The sequence below is a fragment of the Oryctolagus cuniculus genome, chromosome 2 (assembly GCF_964237555.1).
Source record: "Oryctolagus cuniculus chromosome 2, mOryCun1.1, whole genome shotgun sequence".
Classification (NCBI taxonomy): Eukaryota; Metazoa; Chordata; class Mammalia; order Lagomorpha; family Leporidae; genus Oryctolagus; species Oryctolagus cuniculus.
Window position 1 is genome coordinate 41,282,039 of NC_091433.1, and position 15,854 is coordinate 41,297,892.

Below are 15,854 nucleotides of genomic sequence, written 5' to 3' on the forward strand. Positions count from 1 at the left end.
TCTTTCTTGAATTTTTCTTTTAAAAAAAAAAGGTTTTATTTATTTATTTGAAGGTACAGTTAAATACAGTGAGAGGGAGAGACAAAGAGAAAGACCTCCATCCGCTGGTTAACTCTCCAAATGGCCAGAGTTAAGCTGATCTGAAGCCAGGAGCCAGGAGCTTCTTCTGGGTCTCCCACGTGGGAGCAGGGGCCCAAGGACTTGGGCCATCTTCCACTGCTTTTCCAGGCCACAGCAGAGAGCAAGATCAGAAGTGGAGCAGCCAGGACTTGAACCAGTGACCACATGGGATGCCAGCACTGCAGGTGGAGGATTATCCTACTATTCCACAGTGCCAGCCCCTTGAATTTTATCTTTGATGGAAGGAACAAGAGGAGTGGAGGAGAAAACAGAACTGACCACCTGCTTGGAGCTTTCTGTGTGCCCCCCCCATCCCACCCAGCCATTGTGCCCCCCCCCCACCAAACTCCCTGTGACCATCTGAGATATCCATGAGGACTCATCCCATAACTGGCTAGAAATTTCCTTGGAATTCTTCCTGATATTTAGAACTGGACAACCAGTGGCCTCTTTCCACAAGGGCTTTTTCTGCCAACACAGTTTTGCGTGAAAAAAAATTTATATATATATATATAAATTTATATATAATATATTTATATATTTTTATATATTTTTTATATATATATATATAAAATAAAACAAGAGGAAAAATTGCATTGGGTTCCCAATTCTGTAATGCTGAAGTAAGAAAAGTCCCCCTCCCCGCAGGTGCTCAGAGTGGTTCAACCAAGGTTGGGTGAGGGCTGAAGACCAGCGGTGTGGTTGTGATCACTGTGGAACTTCTGGGATCCTGAAACTTTCTGTAGAGCGAAAGAGCAATGATTGCAGACAACAGCTGGAGAAGAGAATGCCTCAGGAGTATTTAAGCCAAAATGTATCCGTGAGAGGCTGGTTTCTGTGTTTTCCAAACAAGAAAGGACAGAGAAAGACTTTAAGGCAATTTTCTATTGTGATTGCCTGAAACAGAGAATGGACTGAGTGGACAAACGCGGGAAGCATCAGTATTTCAGGTATGTGAAATCCCATTACATTTACCCCCAAGTCAAGAGCAAATGTGTAATGACCAAATGGCCTTTGAACTTCTGTCGGCTATCCTTTTTCTAACCTGGCAGAAAAATCAAGACTCGACCCATCTCTTCCCACTGCCTGCAAAAACAAAGGACCATCAAGAAGGGCAATTGCTCAGAACACAGATTGCAGTTTCTGCAGGGCCGTTAGCTCGCGTTGGGCGTCTATTACCCAAGATGCCTTGCCCATGCAGGGCGTGGCTCCCCTGCACGCCGCACCGGAAGTTCCTCGCTTACCCGCCGCGTTGTGCTGGTGGTACCGGATCAACTCGGGAATGGATGGGAAGAGGTGTCTTTCAGCCACGTACCACTGTCCCGAGTCATTCCTTTTGATCTGATAATGTTTTATCATAGCCTCCGTGCTTCTACAATCGATAAAACGTGAATTAGTAAACAAGCCGGAGATACCCCTCGGAAACCAAGACCATTCATCAAGCAACAGGTCCTTGCTGCGGAAACTCTCATCCCACAACACCACACACGAAGGGGGATTGATGTCCATCGACAGACGCCTCGCTGCCCCAGGGAAACCCCTCCACTGACTTTGTGTGCGCCGCCTGAGTCAATCTAACTTCAGCCAAAGTTATCTAGGTGACAAGTACAGTGTCCCAAAAAGTATGGCTCACGATGAACGTTTCGAAACATTTTTTTGAATATCAAGTACTGATTAAACAAAGAAGCCGAGGCACTGTGGGAGCTGGGAAATGGGAATGGTTGGAAAACCAACACAGGGTGCGCTAGTGCGCAGCTTATTCCACGGACGGCTGGGGTGAGAGGCTGGGAGACGCACCTCAGAAACTCAGAACTGACCCAGGGAAGCTTAAAGAACCACTCGTCACTGATGGAGGGCTGCTCCTGGGATGTTACCTCCCAGAGACTTGCGGCTCAGCTCGGGGCCCTGCAAGTTCCCCCAGCGGGAAAAGGTCCACGTCAGAAACCCCAGGAAGCTGTCTGAGCGCAGGCGGTCTCTCTGCAGGCCAACGCCACAGGAGTCCTAAGGAATCGGAGGAGACCACCAACACGGCCTCCTACAACCAGTCTGACCCCCTCCACTGAAGGTGGAGAAGGAGATGAGGAGGCTAAGTAATCATCCAGTGTCTCACACAGCCTGCCAGGGATACCACGTGGACGGGCCAGTGTTCTGACTTGCAGGCCAACAGTCATCTCCCTGTACCTGTACCAGGCCTCACTTACACTCTCCGTGTGATGCTGTCTCTATTTTTAAAACAAAACAAAAAGACCGCCCAGGGATTATTTTGATTTTTTAAAAAGATTTATTTATTTTGAAAGGCAGAGCCACAGAGGGACATAGAGGTAGAGAGCAAAGCCACCACCCGCAACACCCAGCATCCCAGATGGGTGCTGCTTCAGTCCCAGCTGCTCCACGTCCGATCCAGCTCCCTGCTAACAGCCTGAAAAGCAGCAGCAGACGACCCAAGTGTTTGGGTCTGTGCCCCCAACATGAGAGGCCCAGATGGAATTGCAGGCTCCTGGCTTCCGCCTGGCCCAGTCCTGGCCGTTATAACCATCTGAGGAGTGAACCAGTGGATGGAAAAGCAATCCCCCCCACCCGTAACTCTTTCAAAAAACATATATCTTTTAAAAATTATTTTATTATTTGGAAAGCAAAGTTACAGAGAGAGAGGGAGAGATAGCAGTTGGAAGACCTCTCCCCCGCCCCACGCCTCTCCCTCTGTAATTCTGATTTTCAAATAAATAAATAAATCTTTAAAAAAATTTAAAAAGACAGACGTCAAGTAATCAAAATCAAATTGCTTACCTCCTGGCTTTTATAAACACGGAAATTGTGTAGGATCCCAAATGTCTTGAGTCTCTGACAATAAATGTACCTTCTTTAGACTGCAAAACAATTCACTCATTGTACAAGTGTATTCCTTAGGAAGACAACCTGTATCTCAGTGACGAAAACAAAAGCTATACCAACTTACTATAAGTGACTTACTGTCGTCTTACAATAAATAATGAGATTATTTTTACAAGTACACATGATCTTTTTAAATTGACACATAAAAGTTACACATATTTCCAGGTACAGTGTGATATTTCAATACCTACAACACCATGTGGTCATCAGCTCAGTGTAACTGGCATATCCATCACATTGTACATTTGTCAGTTCTTCATATTGGGAACAAACAAGATCTTCTCTAAGAGCTATTTTGAAATGTACAATTAATTGCTGTCAATCATAGTTACCCTACTGACAAAAGTACTTGCTTTTCTCAATAGGTGTTCAACCCACCTGCAATTATTTTTGCTTGAGGTAGGGACTCATTATAATTTTCCTATATAAATAATTGGCATATAGGTTCTAGAACAAATTGGTCCTCAAACCTCAGTGATTTGTAGTGCCTGGAAATGCTTCTCTAAATTAACACATCTGGTGTAACCAACAGGGGAGCCTTTTTTTTTTTTAATAAAATAAGGGGATTCTGAAGTTGATATGGACAAAAAATATCAGCATATTTATGAAAAAGAGGCTGACCATGTCAGAGATAAACTCAGTATTCAAGAAGAGCGTAGTGGGGCTGGTGCTGTGACATAGTAGGTAAAACTGTTGTCTGCAGTGCCGGCATCCCACATGGGCACTGGTTCGAGTCCCGGCTGCTCCACTTCCGTTCCAGCTCTCTGCTATCACCTGGGAAAGCAGTGGAAAATGTCCCAAGTCCTTGGGTCTCTGCACCAGCATAGGAAACCTGGAGGAGGCTTCTGGCACCTGACTTCAGATTGACAAAGCTCTGGGTGATGCGGCCATCTGGGGAGTAAACCAGTGGATGGAAGACCTCTTTCTCTCTGCCTCTCTGTAACTCTGCCTTTCAAATAAATAAATAATCTTATCAAACATATTAAAAAGAAAAGGAAATTAAATCAGTTATCTAATACCTATCTTTTTTAGGATCAGCATGTTCAGACTATTTTACAAGAAAGATAAACCTAAGCATTAAGGAGTAGATAACTTTCACCCAATATAAACCACTACAGAGACTGGAAAAAGAGACAAAGCCCCATCCCCCACCTCATTTTATGATGATGGTTTAACTTTTATGCTAAATCTAGACAAAGATGATCAAAAATTACAAGCCAGGCTTACTTTAAAAAAAAGATTTTTTAAAAATTTATTTGAAAGGCAGAATTAGAGAGGGGCAGAAGCAGAGAGAGAGAGCGCGCGTGCTCTTCTAACTGCTGGTTCACTCCCCAGATGGCCGCAATGGCCAGAGCTGTGCTGATCCAAAGCCAGGAGTCAGGAGCTTCTTCCAGGTCTCCCATGTGGGTACAGAGGCCCAAGGACCTGGGCCATCTGCTACTGCTTTCCCAGGCCATAGCACAGAGCTGGATTGGAAGTGGAGCAGCTGGGACTCGAACCAGTGCCCATATGGGATGCCAGCACTGCAGGCAGTGGCCTTACCTGCTACACTACAGCACCGGCCCCCTCCTGGCCCACTTTTGAACACAAAAAATACTAAATAAAATATTTAAAGAGTCTAACCAAAATTTAAATATCTCCTAAGCAAATAGGATTTAACCCAAACTTATTTTAAAAAATAGAAGTTGCAGAGGCAGGCGTTGTGGTACAGTGCATTAAGAAAAATGAGCAAAGGGCACGTCCCAGAAGGGGGAGCCCACATGGCCAAAAGAAACACGAGAAGTTGCTCAGCTGCACTGGTAATCAAGGAGATCCACGACTTTTAAAATACATACAATTTCTCAGCCAATGAATTGAGGGAAAAGTGTGAAACAACTAAGAGTAGGGAACTAGTCTATCTTATTCCTTGTCACAGTGTAAATCGGCACAACTACTTTGAATCATTGAAAATATCAGTGATGCTAAATCTGCACATCACCTGTGAGCAAATAATTCAATTTTGTCCTCTTGGACAAGACAACATTTACAAGGCTGTTTATTGCAGCATTGTTTGTGATGGTAACATGTCGCGAACAATTTAAATGCTTTTCAACACTCAATTCATTTTTATAGACTCTCTGGATTTCCTCAACATCTAGTTGAAGTGCATCATGACACAGTACCTCTTGCCTAGTTTCTCAGTTTGACTCTGCCTTTACTCCCCTCTATATTTACTGACAGTTGGAAATTTAAACTGTATGCACTTTTGTTTTGGTTTGACCTAAATGAGCAGTTTTGATCTGAGTTTGCTATTTTGACCATCCTGCTCTCCCCTTTGTTTCCAAAGAACAAAGAAACTGCAGCTCCGTGCATTTTTCTGTACTTGTGTTTTTAACGAGTGTATGTCTGGGGCCTTTGAAGCAAAGGTTATGCAGACAACCCAAACATGGGCTGTCCCAGCAGGACGCACTCTGCTGTGGGGGAAGCACTCTCAGCTTGTTGGCACTGAAATCATTTCAGGAGAAGCATCATTTCTGAAATTATGAAGAAAGATAACAGAAAACATGATTTGTTACAGATGTATCAGACTTACAACTTATCAGAATATGTTCAGCAGGGATGGAGTTTTAATAGTATTTTAGGACCAGAAAGAACAGGAAGCAATCTACCTGTTCAGTGGGTTAAAGGCTTTGAAATGTGCCCCTCTCTCTAAGAAACTTTGAAAATATTCACTGACTGTCCATGAACACAGTGTTACCTCTTGTCTCAGCAGGCGCTCTGCTTGGTTTCTGGTAATGTTTCTATGGTACCACCTGCAAAAGCAATAGAGATTTTTTTTAAAATTTCATATGTAATGCTTTCAGAACAAAGACCTGCTCCATTTCCCTCACTTTTCAGAACTTACTTCCGAACTGATCTTTGAAATTCAGTGACTTTTTCTTTTTAGATTCAAATAAGCAGTAAGGTACTATCATTGGTCAATAAAGCTTAATGCAAAGTTATTCATTTCAAGCCAATATCTAGTGGATTCCTTCATATCTTAATTCAACTTTCTGTTACACATTTGGCATGCAGTTTTGAATTATTTAATGTGCTATGAAATTCCCTAAAAGGTATATAGTTAGGAAGTCACCACGTTCATCAGTTTCCTTTGGAAAGCAAACCACAAAACAGCCATTTCTTTCCTCTCAGGAACTTCCTATAACAGGCTTTGACATGTGCTATGCCAACCTTTACAGAACTAAAATGGGTTCTGCCTTCTCTCACATTCCTAAGCACATTTACCTCCTGGCAGCGTTTGAGTAGAATTTGTAGCTAGCAGAGTACATGGACCACCCAGTATATGATCCTGCCCCAACACCCTGCCCTGCCCCTCTCTCCCTCCTCACCCTCCCCTCATTCACTGCACTTCAGCCACAATGGGCTGCCTCCCTTCCTCAAACTCACCAACTCTCTGCATGAAACATGTCAGTACACTAGGCTATCAGAACCACACACACAGTAAAGGTAGTTAAAAAATAGTCTAAGTTAAACAAGTGGTTTGATATAGCAACACGTAGTCCATAGGCACCTGTTGTACAGGAAAGGGACAAGGAAATGGTAGGAAAAAAAGAAAGAACAATTGAAAAGCATTTACTCAAAATGAGATTTTAAAAACAGATTTTAAATGTATTCTAATATTACCAGAAATATGTTTTTGTGGCCAGCGGAAGGAAGGAAGCACGCATGCCTAACCACACCGTCTGTCGCTGTGGGTGCATACATGTCCGCCAATTGGAACACCTACGCTTCACTTAAGGAAGGAACCCACCTCATCGTGTGGGCTTCCCCTAACTCCTAGGAGTCAAAAGACGCCACTCAATTATAGCAGTCAAGCTGAAAAAGAACTTTAGAAGAACCACAGAGGCTACAGAATGATTACAGACGATTCTAGACAAGGTAATCGGATCACTCATCACTCACTGCTCTTTTGGGAACAACAACGAGAGGACCTCAAAACACTCATGGAAAATGGAGTTACAAGAACACAGAAAAATCAGAATTTTATTTCTCAACGTAACCTCCATCAACTGCAAGACACTTTTGTAGGTGACGCTACCATGCGTCTGGTCAAGTCCGAAAATAATTGAGGGTCCTGGGAACTTAAAGATGCCAGCGCAGCCTCGTTCACGTTAACAGAAGAAAAATGGGTGACTTTCAAAGGTTGGGTTTTTTAAATTGGGAAACAAAAAGTCAGAAGGAGCTGAATCAGGACTCGAGTGTAGATGCCTCATATCTTCTCCTAGGAACCCTCGGGAAATCGCCCTCGTTGGACAAGAGGGACGAGCGGGAGCAAATGCTGGGGGGCAGGAACACTCCCTGGTGGTGATTTCCTGGTACTTGCTCACTGAAACCTTGGCTGACTTTCACAAAACACTCTCATTAAAAAATAACTGGGTTTTTTCACCGTCCCCCCAGGAAGTTAGCGGCGAGATGCCTTGCTCTAGCTCAGTCTGCTTTCTGTGGCTGGGTCCCTTCCATTCGCAGTGGCCATTATTTTGATTGTTCTAAGTCTTCAGGGTCAGAGGGCTAAGCCACATTTCACTTCCTATTCTAATGCTTCAAAGAAATGCTTTAGAATCGCTCCTATTTGTTTAAATTTTCCATTGGAAGCTTGCTCTTGTCTGCAGCTGATCTGAGCGGGACAGTTTAGGCAGCCAGCCAGCAGAGAGTGTGCTCCCTTCAGTTTTGCAATATGAACTACGAGCTGAACCAGTTCAGATGTGTTTGGTGTTGGTTATGGAGTCTACTGATCATTATCACTTCTCTTCGATTAAGGCACAAATAAGATTAATTTTTTCTCACAAACTGATATAGATGGTCTATCACTGTGGGCTTTATCTGCAACCTCATCTTGTTCTTTCCTTTTTCTCTTTGCAAAGATTTATTTGTTTAAGAGAGAGAGAGAGAGAGAGAGAGAAAGAATTTGGTTCATGCCCCAAATGGCTGCAATGGCTGGGGCTTAGCCAGACTGAAGCCAGGAGCCTGGAACTCCATCCAGGTCTCCCATGTGGGTGGCAGGGCCCCAAGCACTTGGGCCATCTCCCACTGCTTTCCCAAGCCATTAACAGGGAAGCTGGATCAGAATTGGAGCAGCAGGGACATGAACCTGTGCCCATAAGGGATGCTGGAGTCATAGCCAGCAACCTTACCCACTATCCTATCTTGTCCTATCTTAAAACAAGTTACCAATTTATAAAATGCTGATTTCCTTGGACCAGTGTCCTCACAAACTTTCTGTAAAACATCAATGATTTCACCATTTCTCCACCCAAGCTTCCACCATCAACTTCATGTTTGTTCTTTAATTTTAGCAGAACACATCTTGCTCTGCTAGGAGCTCTCTTCAAACTTTTGTCTGATCTTTTTAGTGCCTCAAACTAGATCCCGTTCGGGCATGTTTACAAGAAGTGAACATTAAGATATGTCAACACAAAAAAAGTTTTGAAATTCATGCCTAGTTTTTTCATAATGTTCATTTTCCACAAACCTTTTGAAGACCGCCCCCCAAATAATGTTACACTGTGAACACCAATCAGCACTTTGTAATGAATATTAATAGTGGAGAAAAGCACCTCAAGATGATTCTGACATGTCTCAAAGCAAGAGGAAATCATTTTAAAACAAACGAGGTAGTGTTGGAAGCACAGAACAGGCTGACAGGGGTTGGTTTTACAGCTGGTCAACTTGTAATATTTGGATATTAAGAGTAAACAAATAATAATAGTTCACTAAATGACTTGAATCTGTGAGAATCCAAGACTTCATAAGGATACTCAAAACAGGAAAAAGCTAACGTAAGTTGTGTTTTTTGTTAACTCTGTTGCTGTGAAGTCATTTATGATAATGATAAATAAGTAAATACGTTAATTCTGCTTAAATATACATTAACAGTCTATCCATATGCATACATTATTATAACAACTTCAGAGCAGTAACCAAAGAATCAGATATAAGTATTTCACAAATTCATCTCTTTTTAAAATAATGCAGAATTCTACTAGGCAGGCAAGAGACTGAAGGAATGCAATTTAGGGACAGTTGGGAGCATATTTTAGAATCTCAGCTATGCAAATCACATGATAAAAGCTGGAAGAGCTTTTTTTTTTTTTTTAACATTTTATTCATGTGAAAGGCAGAGTTAGAGAGATCTTCCATCCACGGGTTCACTCCCCAAATGGCTACAACAGCCAGGGCTGGATCAGGCCAAAGCCAGGAGCCAGGGGCCTCACCCAAGTCTCCTGTGCTGCACATGCCCAAGCCCTTGGGCCATCTTCTGCCACTTTTCCCCGGCACATTAGCAAGGAGCTGGATTGGAATTGGAGCAGCCAGGACTTGAACTGGCACCCAAATGGGATGCCGGCATGGCAGGTGGCAGCTTAACCTGATTTGCCACAACAACGGCCCCTGGAAGAGTTTCTAGGTGTTTGTTTGTTCTTAAGGATTTATTTATTTAAGTAGAGTTACAGAGGGATAGACAGAGATCTTCCATCTGCTGGCTCACTCCTCAAATGGCCACAACAACCAGGGCTGGTCCAGACAGAAGCCAGGAGCTTCTGGGTCTTCCACACAGGGGTCCAAGAACTTGGGCCATTTTCCACTGCTATCCCAGGCCATTAGAAGAGATCTGAATTGAAGTGGAGCAGCTGGGACTTGAACCAGTGCCCATGTGGGATGCCGGCACTGTAGCCTGGAGCTTTACCCTCTCAGCCACAGCACTGGGCCCTCTTTGCTTGTTTTAAAGATTTATTTACTTGAAAGGCAGAGTTACAGAGAGGCAGAGGCACAGAGAGAGAGAGAGAGAAAGGAAGAGAGGGAGAGAGAGGGAGGGAAGGAGCGAGGGAGAGAGGTCTTTCATCCGCTGGTTCACTCCCCAGATGGCCACAAATGGCTGGAACTGCACCAATCTGAGGGCAGGAGCCAGGAGCTTCCTCGGGTGGCCCATGCAGGTTCAGGGGCCAAGGACTGGGGCCATCTTCTACTGCTTTCCCAGGCCATAGCAAAGAGCTGGATCAAAAGTGGAGCAGTCGATTTGAAATAGGACCCATATGGGATGCCAGCACTGCAGGTAGTGGCTTTACTTGCTATTCCACAGCGCTGGCCACAGGTCCTGTTTGTTTTTAATAGCTAGGTCTGTACTTCTGAAACCTACACAACACTAACTAAAGCTAATGGCAAATCCTGTGGACACAGGAGGGGGATGGGACCTACTTTTTTACTTTTTAAATTCAGCATATCCAGCTATAGTTCAGTAGAAATATGTTACATATTTGTGTGTGTGTGTGTGTGTGTATGCACTTCTTGGGTCTGATGCCTAATCTTTCTGATCAATAAATAACAACACTGTTTTGGATTTTTTACCTAGAACCTTGATTAGATCTGAGAAAGTGAATCTATTTCCTTTAGTGACTTTTTAACCCTGAGAAGATCAAAGATCCAGTGCAGAGACGATGAGATCATTAACCCATCCTTCTGCAAAGTTCAGGACAATCAATATGTTTATTTAAAGTATCTATAGGTTTAAGAGATTTTTTTTACTCTGATTTAACATGCTTTTTTGAAACTTGTTGGATGAAGCCAAAGAGAACTTAACTAATTTTCTAAATGAAATTTATATTGTAAGAGAACTTGATTTCTCACATTTATGAGTTTAATTTATTAAATTTCCAGGATCATGAAAAGACTTACAGAGGGCTTATTAGAATTGTAGATTTGCCCTATCAGGAATGTGAAGTACTTAAAAAGTTAATTGAATGTATTCCGTTAATGAATGCAGATGAAATGTTTCAGGAAATTTAATTAACTGAGCTTATAAATAGGGATATTTGTTTAAGGACATTTAGTAGGTTAAGTTTGAATTAAGGTGCTTGTTTGCATTTATTTAGACTTACAATATCAAGATTTACAAGTTGAATGTGAGGACTTACTGAAAACTAGGTTTCTACTTGTTCTGTTGGGGATGTCTATTTCCATTAAAAGCATGGTAGCCACAAACCTTCCCATGGTCAAAGCCCCCCACCCCCCAGACCCAGCAGCCCACACTGAGAGAGCACACCTCCCCCAGTGCCCTCTGAGTGTCTCTCCCAGCCCTGAGACTTCAAGTCACTCCCTTGGAAACCCTTCCCCAGCCCAACATCTGCTCCATCTAAGCCACATCCCCGTCACCCTGTTTTCTCCCATGATGTTCCAGACTGCTGCTTGATAACACCATAATACAGAATTCTGTAAGACAAATAGAAGTTGACCAAATAAAGTGATTCAAAGGGCTGAAGTAACTAAAGAATGCTGTACCCCTATAATTCAAGGCAGGCTGGGTCAGACTGTAAATGTCTCTTTTGTTAGTTTAATATTTCGTAGAAGTAATAATAATTGCTAGAGTATATTGAATATATGCTGTATAAGATAGGTATTTATTGTCTCCACTGTTCAGATAATTCAGAGGTTTGGAAATATTAGGTAACTTTGTCCAGAACCAACACACTAGCAAGAGGTGAGGCAGACAAAGCTACTCCCACTTCTAAGCTCACATTTCAACCTCAGGCAGTTATTTTCTGTAGTCACTACAATAATGTTTAGCACATACCGATAAATTCTAGTGATTGATAATAATCACTATATCTCCATTTTACTAAATTTTTTTAAAGAAAAAATTAATGTTCCCATAAATGGATTTATCAAAAAGAATGATTTTTAAAAAGACACATAAATCAAGGTCCAAGGAAATAAAACAGCAACTCCAACCTCGGAGTATTATAATTCAAATGACCCTGTGTCAGGGCCAGCGCCACGGCTCACTAGGCTAATCTTCTGCCTGTGGCGCCGGCACCCCAGGTTCTAGTCCCAATTGGGGTGCTGGATTCTGTCCCGGTTGCCCCTCTTCCAGTCCAGCTCTCTGCTGTGGCCCAGGAAGGCAGTGGAGGATGGCCCAAATCCTTGGGCCCTGCACCCTCATGGGAGACCAGGAGAGGCACCTGGCTCATGACTTCAGATCAGCGCAGCGCTGGCAGTGGTGGCCATTTGGGGGGTGAACCAACGTAAGGAAGACCTTTCTCTCTCTCTCTCTCTCACTGTCTAACTCTGCCTGTCAGAAAAAAAAAAAAAAAATGACCCCATGTCCACAAGCCTCCTGAACAGAGAAAGCAATGAGCAGATTACTTACTAAGCTGGTAACACTGCTTGGTGGTGAGTGTCCATTCACCAACCACCAGGCACTGTGTTAGCCACTCTCATGTGTGTCCCCTTTAATACCCTACAAAATTCAAACTGTGCTACTGATATGAAAAAAGTCTTACTTTTCTAACCTTTCTTGGCAGGAGATTTCCATATAAAATCTCTGACCTGGTCTTCCAAGAGATCTTTTTCCAGTTGAGCTGCTTCACCTGGGGTGACAGTGCGGCTCCCCCTCCCGGGTGGGGGCAGGGAGCATAATTGAGTAACAATAGCAGGTGGTTGCAGAACTGTTGAGAGTGGGTCCAGCCCCTGAACGCTATAGGGCTGAAATCAATAGAGTGGGCATGGCACGTTAAGTGAGGCAGGGAGAAGACAAGACCCCCAGATGGAGCCAAGGGTAGTGAGTTGGAAGAAAGAACACAAACAGCAAATGGAGAAATCTGGAAATGTGAAGATGATGTATCACGTGACCTGTGGGCGTCGTCTTCTCTGCTCCCGAAAGACCACTTGATTCACCAAAGCTCTGGAACCTGGACTTGTTTTAAGAAGGGGTGCACTGAGTCTGGCCTCTGGGTGGGCTTAAATTAGTAACAAGGTCAACCAAGGAGGTTCTCATTCGATCTCTGCTGCCTGGTTCTCAGAAAAGCACTCAATGCCTCAACTTGCATCGTCTACTGCCACCTGCTGGAAGAATATGCTAATCACAAAACATGTGTCCGGGGATGGGGTCACATACTCAAACTGAAACACCTGACTTCATTACAAAAATAGGATTCGTCTCAGCTTTGCCACTCTCTGCCCATAAATCAATCCATCATCCTTAGTTACTTATCTATATACTAAGGGGATGAAAAGTGATGAGCTGCTCCTTTCAAGTCCACAACTGTAACAAAAAGAGGTTTCAAGCAGAGCCCTAGTGAACCTGTCTCAAGTTCTTCCAAGCTACAGCACTGGCCTCGCTTCTTATCTACAGCTATTTCTAAAATAAGTAAAAATATTAGTCAAAATATAGTAGTTTGCCTATATTGTACATCCAATTTGTTACTCATTAAAACTTTAACATCATTATTTTAAATTAAGCTTTCCATGTAGGACATAGAGGAAGACACCAGTGCCAGATGAGTGGTTGGCTTCACTCTGTCACTGTTGAAAAAAAAACAGTGGCTGTACAGAACAAAACAGGAATAGGTTGAAGAAGTTTCTGAGTCAACCAAAAGGATCAAAGATCTTGATCCCTGAAGGTGCCAAGTGTGTTACTTTCTGTTCCTCTCAAAACCAAAAACAGCATCGATACGTGTGTGCAGCCAAAATGTGCTGGCGTTCACAGGTTAACCATAGCGAGTGCTTTGGAGGAGACTTACTCATAGATTTCTAAGTTGGTTGGTTTGTTTTCAGTCACGTAGTTGCTAGGGATAAAGCCTTCGTTCCTACAACAAAAAGAACAAAGCAAAAATCAAAATACTTGGAACGTTTAGGGCATTATCGTGACAATCTTTTTCATCCTAAAGGATATAAAAGGAAATCAAATCCATTTTACTGATTTAATTGTTAGAAGAAAATAAAACCTCTGTGCAACAAATACTTATCTACTGACTTAATCATGTACTTTAAGAGGTTCTAGGACTCCTGAAAGATTTCCAAGAGGCAAAGTAGCTCTTAAATGATCATTTGGTGTCACGGTGGCTAGCTTAGAAAAACAGCTTCATTCTTTCTCATTGCTGCAGAGTAGTCCATATTGTCAACTAGATCATCTAGTTAAGCCACTCCCTATCGCAAGCAATGCTATTCAGAAGTCGTTGCCTATGCCTTCTTGCGCACATGTCAGAATGGTTCTCGACGGCAGATACCAAGCAAGGAAACTGCCACGTCGTTGAACACGTGCACTGTCGGTAGACACAGCAAATTGCCCTGAAGGACGATACACCAGCTTACACACCTAGGACCAGGCCAGGGTGCTCTCAGTCACTGCCACCTCCCCACATCTGGAAATACAGGAAGATCTCCAAGACTTGTTATTGAGGGAAGAAAGGAAGTGGCAGAACAATGTACAAAATGTGATTACAACTTAGGTAAATTAAATCCATAATACCATATATTTCAATATGGGCATGTCAATACATTTTTGCAAATTATCTGGAAGTGGACCCACTAAGTGGATAATGGTGTTCACATCTGGAGAAAAGGCTGTAGGTAAAAGCAGAATTTGGGCATGATTGGGCATGACTTGCCAATTGTTTTCAAAAACCATTCACTTATTGTTAACTGAGATCAAAACTAAATACTGCATTTCTTTTAGAATCCAAAGCATGCCAATAGCCAGCATGCCAGTTACAGTCCTGAAACTACTATGCCTTTTAGTTTTTTAGATTTATTTATTTAAAAAGCAGAGTTACAGAGAGGAAGTCTACAGCCACACCACCCTGAATACGCCCGATCTTGCCAGATCTCAGAAGCTGAGCAGGGTAGGGCCTGGTTACTGTTTGGATGGGATAGAGAGAGACCTTCCATCTGCTGGCTAACTCCCCACATGGCTGCAATGGCTGGGGCTGGGCCAAGATGAATCCGGAAACCAGGAGCTTCTTTCGGACTCCCATGTGGCTGGCAAGGGCCCAAGCACTTGGGCCATCCTCCGCTGCTTTCCCAGGCACATCTGCAGGGAGCTGGCTCAGAAGTGGAGCAGCCAAGACACAATCAGCACCCACAGGGGATGCCAGCATTGCACACAGCGACTTGACCCTGCACGCCACAGCACCAGGCCCTGTTAATGCCTCCTTTTCCACGGAAAAGTCTCCATCATGTGTCGAGCCCAATCTAAGTCTTAAGAAAGCCAAACAAGGAGAGAATTTAATTCAGAACAGATTTGGTATTTTTAGATGCACCTAATACTCTGTACTTACAACCTCCAAATGTTGGCAAATATCAAAGTGCAATGCCAGCATTCTCTCCAAGGTCCCAGACAGCCCTCAACCCAGGACTCCTGACATCTGGAATCTGCTGGAACTGACCCCATGAAATCTATTCGCATCCCAGGGCCTTTTTCCTTTCCAATTTATTTTTGCAGCCACTGCACTGTTTGCTTCCAAAGTTAGTTCTTGTAAAAATATATATGTGTAAAAGTAAATCAGACACTTCCAGCCTAACAAGAAAAAAAGGCAAATTGGGGATGCTTTTCCGGCACAGCAGGTTAAAGCCGCTGCCTGCAATGCTGGCACCCAACGTCAGATCACCAGTCAGAGCTGCTGCTGCTCTGCTTCTGATCCAGCTCCACACTAACAGCGTGGGAAAGCAGAAGATTGTCCCAGTGCTTGGGCCTCTGCCACCCACGTGGACAACCCAGAAGAAGCTCCAGACTCCTGGCTTCAGCCTGGCACAGTCCTGACTGTTGCAGCCATTTGGGAAGTGAACTAGTGGATCGAAGCGCTCCCTCCCTCCCTCCTTCCTTCTCTCCCCACTCCCCCTTTCAATAAATACAAAAAGGAAAAAAAAAAAAAAAGACAAATTATCCAGTACAAATCAAAATAAGAACATCTATGGCAGAAATGATTCCCATTTTACAAACAAGTGAAAACAGAGAGCAAGCGAGCGACTTTCCCAGGGACACACAGTAGGGACAGGAGGTGACGCCAGGTGGATCTGTTTTAGGGACGCCCGAA

The 15,854-nt window shown here is 43.4% G+C and overlaps 1 protein-coding gene across 2 annotated transcripts in view; it reads right to left on the reverse strand.

Moving 5' to 3' along the window:
- Positions 1–15,854, reverse strand: part of TXK (TXK tyrosine kinase) — a 78,302-nt gene that overhangs the window by 35,277 nt on the left and 27,171 nt on the right. For both annotated transcript variants that reach the window (XM_051842510.2, XM_002709422.5), the window contains 4 exons: positions 13,563–13,628; positions 5,750–5,804; positions 2,908–2,987; positions 1,365–1,492 (listed from right to left, as the gene is read on the reverse strand). In XM_051842510.2, the coding sequence (XP_051698470.2) occupies positions 1,365–1,492; positions 2,908–2,987; positions 5,750–5,804; positions 13,563–13,628 (329 nt within the window). The remainder of the gene's footprint in view (positions 1–1,364; positions 1,493–2,907; positions 2,988–5,749; positions 5,805–13,562; positions 13,629–15,854) is intronic.